This window comes from Bison bison, unplaced genomic scaffold, assembly GCF_000754665.1.
Source record: "Bison bison bison isolate TAMUID 2011002044 unplaced genomic scaffold, Bison_UMD1.0 scf7180017864444, whole genome shotgun sequence".
Classification (NCBI taxonomy): Eukaryota; Metazoa; Chordata; class Mammalia; order Artiodactyla; family Bovidae; genus Bison; species Bison bison.
Window position 1 is genome coordinate 261,109 of NW_011495006.1, and position 8,830 is coordinate 269,938.

The 8,830-nt window shown below is 57.6% G+C and overlaps 1 protein-coding gene across 1 annotated transcript in view; it reads left to right on the forward strand.

Moving 5' to 3' along the window:
- TSNARE1 (t-SNARE domain containing 1) overlaps window positions 1-8,830 on the forward strand; it is a 22,191-nt gene that overhangs the window by 10,187 nt on the left and 3,174 nt on the right. Inside the window, exons 5-6 of the mRNA XM_010858816.1 lie at window positions 3,832-3,909; window positions 4,696-4,765. Coding sequence (XP_010857118.1) covers window positions 3,832-3,909; window positions 4,696-4,765 — 148 coding nt within the window. The remainder of the gene's footprint in view (window positions 1-3,831; window positions 3,910-4,695; window positions 4,766-8,830) is intronic.

The window sequence follows — 8,830 nt, forward strand, 5'->3', positions numbered from 1 at the left end:
AGGACTGACCAGAGGTGTGGGTGTTGGCACCTCGTCCTGCCCACGCTCAGGAGGGCATACTTGGCTGTCCATGCCCTGTCCGTGCTGGGGGCGGGCTCCTCACCGGTGGAGGAAGAGCATGGGAATGTCTGTGTGTGGACACGCAGCCTTGCTTTCTTGGGGGTTTGGATGAATTCCCGAGTCGGATTGCTGGTCCCACGTGAGAGTGAGTTCAGCTGTCAGAAGCTGCTGCCCCGTCGTCCACAGCGGTTGTATGAGCTCAGGCCTCTGCGTCCTTGCTGGTGGTCACCCTGATTCCCGCCTCCCTGGGCTGACGGAGGAGGGCCCTTACTGCAGTGGCAGCCTGCTCCAGGCAGGGGCTTGTCCTGTGCTTTCTGTCCATCCGTCTGACCTTCCCAGCAGTGTCTGCTGACCCCTGCGTCCCTCTCCTGGCCCGTCGTGTGCAGCTGCTCAGTCTTGATTCTGGAGGCAAGGGATCCACCAGACCCCCGTATTGTCCCGCTGTGGTCCTCGCTGCGTTCACGCTTGAGCCTGGTGGGTTTGGGGTCGAGGTTCCATAGGTATCCAGTCTGGCACTGTTGGAGGAACCCAGAATGAGCCGGAGCCCCGTTCTCGTGTTTCTCTCGATCTGTGTCGCTGCTTTTTCAGCCCTCGCTGTCTGATTACAGAAACTATAAGTCAGTCTTGAAGTGAGTGAGTGATCATTTCCTCCTCCTGTTTTCTGAAAGGATTTCTGTAGAATTGGTATTATCCCCTTAACTGTGGCCGCCATCCGAGACGGCATTCTTTCTCTGTGGGAAGAGCGTCACCACGGTCCCTTTAACAGCCTGTGCCGCCTGCTCTGCTGCAGCGAGCGTCACGGTCGGGTGTCTTTCCGGGGCCTTGCTCGTGGATCTGAGTTGACAGAGGTGCTGGCTCCACTTGTTCCTGAAGGTCCTGTCGTCCGAATGCCTGTAGGACCTGTAGTGAGAGCTCCTCTCCCCTCCTGTTGTTGCTAATTGGTGTCTTTCTATTTGTTCTCTAATCTGGCTGCAAGTCTATTAGTTTTATTGATTGCTTCAAAGAGCCAGGTTTTGACATCATCAATTTTCTCTACTTATCCATGCCAATTTAATTGATTTCTGCTGACCTTTAATGTTTCCTTCCTACTTCGGGGTTAATCTGTTTCTGTCGGATCATTGACTGGGGACTTCTTTTCTAATGTAAGTATTTATTGCTATAAATTAGGCTTGCCACATTACTTTATTTACATGCATTTGTATATTATTATCTTTCCATTCAGTTTACAATATTTTCTAATTTCCTTGGTGAGTTTTTTCTTTTACTAAAAGCATCACTATGAACAAAGCTAGTGGAGGTGATGGAATTCCAGTTGAGCTATTTCAAATCCTGAAAGATGATGCTGTGAAAGTGCTGCACTCAATATGCCAGCAAATTTGGAAAACTCAGCAGTGGCCACAGGACTGGAAAAGGTCAGTTTTCATTCCAATCCCAAAGAAAGGCAATGCCAAAGAATGCTCAAACTACCGCACAGTTCCACTCATCTCACATGCTAGTAAAGTAATGCTCAAAATTCTCCAAGCCAGGCTTCAGCAATACGTGAACCGTGAACTTCCTAATGTTCAAGCTGGTTTTAGAAAAGAAAGAGGAACCAGAGATCAAATTGCCAACATCTGTTGGATCATGAAAAAAGCAAGAGAGTTCCATAAAAACATCTATTTCTGCTTTATTGACTATGCCAAAGCCTTTGACTGTGTGGATCAAAACAAACTGGAAAATTCTGAAAGAGATGGGAATACCAGACCACCTGACCTGCCTCTTGAGAAATCTGTATGCAGGTCAGGAAGCAACAGTTTGAATTGGACATGGAACAACAGACTGGTTCCAAATAGGAAAAGGACTACATCAAGGCTGTATATTGTCACCCTGCTTATTTAACTTCTATGCAGAGTACATCATGAGAAACGCTGGATTGGAAGAAGCACAAGCTGGAATCAAGATTGCCGGGAGAAATATCAATAACCTCAGATATGCAGATAACACCACACTTACGGCAGAAAGTGAAGAGGAACTAAAAAGCCTCTTGATGAAAGTGAAAGAGGAGAGTGAAAAAGTTGGCTTAAAGCTCAACGTTCAGAAAGTGAAGATCATGGCATCTGGTCCCATCACTTCATGACAAATAGATGGGGAAACAGTGGAAACAGTGAGCAACTTTATTTTGGGGGGCTCCAAAATCACTGCGGATGGGGACTGCAGCCATGAAATTAAAAGACACTTGCTCCTTGAAAGAAAAGTTACGACCAACCTAGACAGCATATTAAAAAGCAGAGACATTACTTTGCCAACAAAGGTCTGTCTAGTTAAAGCTGTGATTTTTCCAGTAGTCACGTATGGATGTGAGAGTTGGACTGTGAAGAAAGGTGAGTGCCGAAGAATTGATGCTTTTGAACCATGGTGTTGGAGAAGACTCTTGAGGGTCTCTTGGATTGCAAGGAGATCCAACCAGTCCATCCTAAAGGAAATCAGTCCTGAATATTCATTGGAAGGACTGATGCTGAAGCTGAAACTGTAGTACTTTGGCCACCTGTTGAGAAGAACTGACTCCTTGGAAAAGACTCTGATGCTGGGAGAGATTGAGGGCAGGAGAAGGGGACGATATAGGATGAGATGGCTGGATGGCATCACCAACTCAATGGACATGAGTTTGAGTGAACTCTGGGAGTTGGTGATGGACAGGGAGGCCTGGGGTGCTGTGGTCCGTGAGGTCGCAGAGTCGGGCACGCCTGAGCAACTCTGCTGAGCTGAGCTGGGCCTGTTGTGTCCAGCATGCTGTCGAGTTTGCCTCTGTCCTATCTGACGTCTCTCCTGTGGACTGAGCGGGGGCAGCAGAGCTGTCCCTGACCTTAAGGGGACGATGGAGTGGCTCTGAACCCGAGCTCCATTGTGATGCCTGCTGGCCATGTGGGGTCGTGGCGCACGGCTGGCTGTAGGTGGCTTCTCTCTGGTGTTGAGACCCGTGTGTTCATGGATGAACCTGCCACTTTGATGGTTCTTTGTTTCCCCTGTGTTCTTGTTTCTTTTCTCTCTTCTCCTTCCTTTCTTCAGAGTGTAGTGTAGTGTAGTGTTGTGTGTGACCTCTGCTGTGGCTCACGGGTGTTTCTGATGGCGGTGGCTTGGAGTGCGTGACAGGTGTTTTTAGCGTCCCCTCACGGAGCAGCCTTGCCTCCCCCAGGTGTGTGAGCGCCTCCCCAGGCTCCCACCTGCGCCCGCTGCACACTCACACTGGCTGACACGGCGTTCCTGGCGGTCCCTGCCCCCTGACTAGACCAGGAACGAGACAGGATGTCTCTGCCTGCCTTGGGCTTACCCACCGCACCCTTCAGCTCCTCCCGCAGATCCAGGGCCCCTTTGACCTGACAGACTCCCTTTAACATTTCCTGTCCTGCATCTCTTTCCAGCGGGAAGAACTTCTCTCAGCATTTTTTGCCTGACAATCAATTTTATTTTGCCTCTGTTTTTGAAATGTATCTCCACTGGGTATAGAATTCGGGTTGACTGGTTTTTTTCCTTTCTTTCAGCACTTAGAGGTGTCATTCCATGGTCTTTCGGCTTCCGTGGTTTCTGAGGTTGCTGTTTTTCCAGGGAGTGGGCTTGGTCTCTTTGTCTTTCCCTCCATCCCCCGCTGAACATCGCAGCCCCTATTCCATCTCTGAGGCTCTGCCAGACCCCTGGGGGGCAGAGCTGGGAGGAGGTGACTGTGTGAGCATGGTGGCCCTGGGCTCCTGTAGGCTGCACAGTGAAGGTGTGACCCCCTCCCCTGTCTCCTTGCAGCCACCCAGATAGACCCAAGTGACCTCCAGGAGCTGTTCCAAGAGACGTCGGCCAACATCTTCCAAATCAACTCCAACGGTGAGTCTGTGCCTGGGCCTTGCCCTGCCCTTGTCCGGGCTGCCAAGTGTATTGCAGGGTGACGTGGGGTGGTGGACGAGCCTGTTAAGGTGCCCTCTCCCGGCCCGGGTGACTCAGGACCACGGGCAGGGTGCAGTGTGAGCCCAGTGCTGTGGTCTCAGGCCGGGCTGTGACCTTGGCAGGTGCCCCCTCCGCCCCCATCTTCCCTCCCGCATCACACGCCTGTGACCTGCCCGGCCCCTGGGGGGCAGTGTGTCAGAGCCTCCCTCAGACCAGCAGGGCCCACTCACAGGTCACCAGGGTTGGGGGTGGGGGCAAGAGCCACACCTCACGAGGCCTGGGCTTGTCTTCAACCCCCGAGGGACACAGAGATGTGGATGCGAGGCAGGCAGGGCTCCCCATGCCCTCGTGGCAGGGGTTGGTGTTTGTCCCGAGCCCTGAGCTCTACCAGGTCAGAGAGTGCTGACCCCAGGAGGACGGCAGCCCCCTCCCCAGAACCAGGGAGGCCTCCTGAAGGCAGCTCCGCAGAGCCCCTGAGCCCTACGCGGGCCTGGGCCCTGGTCCCAGACTATCTGGGGAGAAGGCTGGCCTGGGCCCTGCTGGAGTGTGACTGATGCTGTGGGGGTGGCGGGCTTGAGGCCTTGGCATCCTGGCTCCGGCAGGTGCAGGGTCACTCCTAGCCTTGGCACCCACATCCCCGGGCAGAGGCAGGGTGGGTGGCTCACCCGAGTGGGGACCGCCTGGTGGAGCTCTGGCTGCCCTTGACCCTGGCCCCTTCTCCCGCAGTGACCTCCTTGGAGCAGAGCCTCCAGTCCCTGGGGATGCCAGGTGACACGCAGGAGCTACGGGACAGCCTGTGAGTGTGTGCAGTGCCCGTGGGTGTGCACGGGTGTGCCTTGCACTGCCCAGCACACCACCCTCTCCGCACAGCAGCCCCTCAGCTGGGTGGGTGCATGGGTGTCATTCCAGCAGGGTCTCAGCCATGCCCACGACGCCCTTGTGACACACCTGTGCACAGGCATGCTTCCGTGGGGGTCACATCCCTCGCTCACTGTTCGCCTCGCTGACTGTGCCCACACTTGCATACGACACACCAGAGCACACAGAGGGCCGCACACTGTGAACACCCCTGTGGGGACTCTACATGACACAGGCTGCCATTGGCACGGCCAGTGTGCAGATGGTGGGCACGCAGCTGGACGGGGGGGCGCTGTGTGCTTGGGGCGGCCTCTGGGGGCCCCCCAGCTCTTCTCTCAGGCTGGGTCGGGCTGTGTCGGGCTGCTCTGGGGTGAGGTTCTGCTCCCTCAGGGTCAGGGCTCTGGAAGAGAAAGCCTGGCCAGCATGGCCAAGGCTGCCAGGCCCTTCTCAGGGCATCCTGGGGGCCACCGTGGGGGCCACCCTGGAGCCCTGCGGGCTGTGATCCCAGCGTGGCTTGGAGTGGGGGCTCCCTAAGGAGGAGGCCTGCGTCTGAGCCCTTGAGCCCTTTGCCTGAGCCATCCTGCGTGGGAAGGGGTGCTGGGGGTGGTGGACCGCAGGAGCCGGGAGGGGCGCAGGCTGCGGCCGGGACCGCGTGTCTCTTCCTGGCATTGGCGTCCACGGGAGAGGCCAGGGCCTCTCTCCCGGGCGGCCTCCATCTTAAACCTGTCCAGCTCAGAGGAGGCACTGGGGCCTGTAGGTCCTGGGGAGGCTGGGTGCTTGGGCAGAGCTGAGCCTGGTGCCCCAGTGGAGGGGTGGAAGGACCTGTCCCCCGAGCACTGTGCCTGCACCCAGGGACCTTCCCGGTCCTGCTCCGTGGCGTCCAGCTTTGCCAGCCCCCCTCCCCCCGACACCGCCACCCCCTGCTCTGCAGGGCTCCTGGGATGGAGGCTGCCCTGTAGTCTGTGGGCCATGTGGGGCCTCCCCGACACCCCCACCATTGCTCATGGCCGGACGAGCAGTCCGGGGCCCCCAGAGGAGAACCTGTCCTGTGGTGACATGTTTGATGGCTGGTCCCCGGGAGCAGGAACCCCAGGGACCAGTGCCTGCAGATGCCTCCTTGTCAGGTCTCAGCAAGTGCCCGCCTTCAGCAGCTGCCCCATGTCTCTGAGATCCCTGGCTGGCCCCTCGCAGGGCATCTTATGGTTGGGGGATCCTGGACGGGCGCCTGGCTGCACTCCGAGGTCTGGGCTGGTCACCTGTGGGCTCAGTGTTTTCTGCCCTGGTGATTCCTGATGCTCCGGAGTTAGCAGTTATGGCAGCAGAACAGGACTTCCTCAGGGCAGGACTCATACCTGCCCTCGGCTCCTTGCATCCTGCCAACACCCTGGAGAGGAGGAGGGCAGGCAGTGTTCTTCCCATTTTACGGAGGAGCACTCTGTGGCTGAGACCGGACACAGGGCCAGGCCACGCCTCTCGGTGGGCCCCACACACCCCACACACCCGCTGCACCTCTTGGTGGGCCCCACACACCCACCCGTCCTCCCTGCTGTCCGTCCATGCTCACAGGCTGGGACTGCCCCGCCCACTGTCTGCCCACCTGCCTGCCCGTCCTCCCATCCTCCCTTCCATCAGTCCGCCCGTCCTCCCTGCCGTCCATCTACACACACAGGCCGGGACCGCCCCGCCCACTCTCTGCCCGCTGGCCCGCCCTTCCATTCTCCCTTCCGTCAGTCCACCTGTCCTCCCTGCCGTCTGTCCACCGACTGCCTCGCCCAGTCTCGGGGTCCAGAACGAGGCACCCGAGGGCCCTTGGCAGATTTTGTGTGCAATTTTGTTGTAAATCAGTCTTGGAGTTTCCTTTTTGAAGTAGCCTGCATTGTTTTCCGATTGTGGAAGTAGCATATGCTCCCTGTGGGAACTTGGACGCCCAGGACATCGGAGGAAGCGCTGTGAGAGTGTTTTGCTGTTTCCTGCCAGCCTCTCAAGTCCATAGGCGTTTTGTAGAATCGCATTTAAGTGAATAGTGTTCTAGATCCCACTTTTGACGCTGGGGATTGGGGGTGCGCGTGCCCCCGTCACACACTGGGACCACGCCCCTCAGGGGCGCAGACTCACTGGCGTGCGTGGTGCTGAGCTGAGGCGCTCGGGCTCGTCCATCTTCAGCGTCAGGAACCGCCATGAGAAAGTGTGGGCCTCCTGTGCTGCCGCCTGGGGGCCCCTGGGGTGGTGTCCCTGGGCTCAGGCGGGTGCTTTTCCCAACCCTGGCCCAGTGGCCAGAGGGTGTCATCACCGGTGGTTTGGAGAGGGGCGCGGGCCCTTCCCTGGACACCTCCGGCTCTCCCCGTAGCCTCAGCTTCCAGGTCCCCAACCTGCTTCGTGCTTTCCTGGCCGCTTGCACCCCCAGGTCCCCTAGCCCTCTTATCCTTTCTCCCCGCCGGGCGGCCCCTGACCAGACTGCCTACCCCGTTGGTCCTGGCCTTCCAGAGCCTTCCGTGACCCCTGCCCTGGGGGAACCTGTGTATCTTCTGGACTGTTAGCATTTCCAGATGACTTGAGACCAGCACAGGGTTTTCAAGTCTGTGTTTGCTCCACGTTGACAGTTGCTAGCTCTTTTATTTGGCCAAGAAAGGACATTAAAAAAAAAACAAGTACACTATGATCCATTGTGCCATTAAAAAAGGCATTTCAGTGGTTGGGATCTGATCACAGGAGGAAAGACAGTCTTTCAGATTGAGTAAGTATAGGTAGTTTCACAAGAGGCTTACAGGGTTAAACCTGTTTTCCTCATCTTACATGAGACAGGGGTGGGCTTGGTCATCCTTGTCGCCCGCCGTGAGTGGCCCGGTGCCGCCCCCAGCACGGGCTCCCAGACTGGCCGAGGTGGCCCGGTTAGTGACGGTGGGGCTTGTCGGCGTCAGCCCAGGGCACTGCTGGGCCCCTCGGGAAGGGCTGCTGAGTGGATGGTCCTTCCAGGAGCCCCGGGCAGGAGGTCTGCCCCATGGCCTCAGCTCTCCACTGGACCATGTCCAGCCACATGCCAAATTCCTGCCTTCTGCTCCTCAGTGTGACCTGGCTGGGCCCCTTCCTGGTCGGGGTCAGCTCCTGCACCCGAGCCTCCAGCCTTCCCTCCACAGCCGCCGCTGCCCATCACCCCCTTTGTGTGTGATGCCACTGCTGGCATGGCCTGCCTACCCTGCCCCAGCTCCACCTGTAGCCAGCCCGCCCCTCCTCTTGCAGACATGCCAGGCTGGGGTGCTGGGCCCTGGGCTGCCTGTGTATCTGGCCTCAGAGCCCCTCCCTGGACACAGAGGGTGTGAGGTGGGAGTCCAGGCTGATACTCTTTAAATACGATTATGCCACTTCTCAAAGGGACCAACCTTTGAATACCTTGGCACCTTTTTCGGTGCTTACTCGAGCTCTCCATGTGGGTGCATTTGGGGTGATTCTGTTTCACTTGTCACTGTCCCGAGACAGCGCCGTGTTGTCTCATCACTGAAGCTTGTGGAGTCTAATGTCAGCGTGTACATCCTCCAGCACTGCCCATCTTTTCTGAAGTTGCTTTGCATACTTCTGATTGGCAGGTTCTCTGGTGTCTGCCCCTGGGGCCAGGCCAGGGCCCTGCCCTTGCTTGGGCCTGTGAGCCCGCAGGACACCTGTGGACGGGGTCTGCCCAGAGTCACTCTGTCCACAGGGCCTGAGGTCAGTCTGGTCTTTTCAGCCCTCTGAGGTCACACTCAGAATCTTAAACCGAAGGTCTGGCAGAGACCCTGGGCCAGGGTTCCCGTGTTCCTGGATCTGGAGCTGGGCCTCTCACTGTGGCCCCTGGAGGGACGAGCTGTCCTCAGCGCTGGGCCTGGGGCCGTATCTGCGGCCACCCTGCTTCCTGGCCCCAACCAGTGCTGACCCCAGGGGCCCCTGCATAGGGAGGGCTCATGGCTGGGCCCGGGGGTGCAGGAGCTGCGGCTGTGTGCAGGGGCCCTGGGGGCCTAGGGACGCTGGCCTG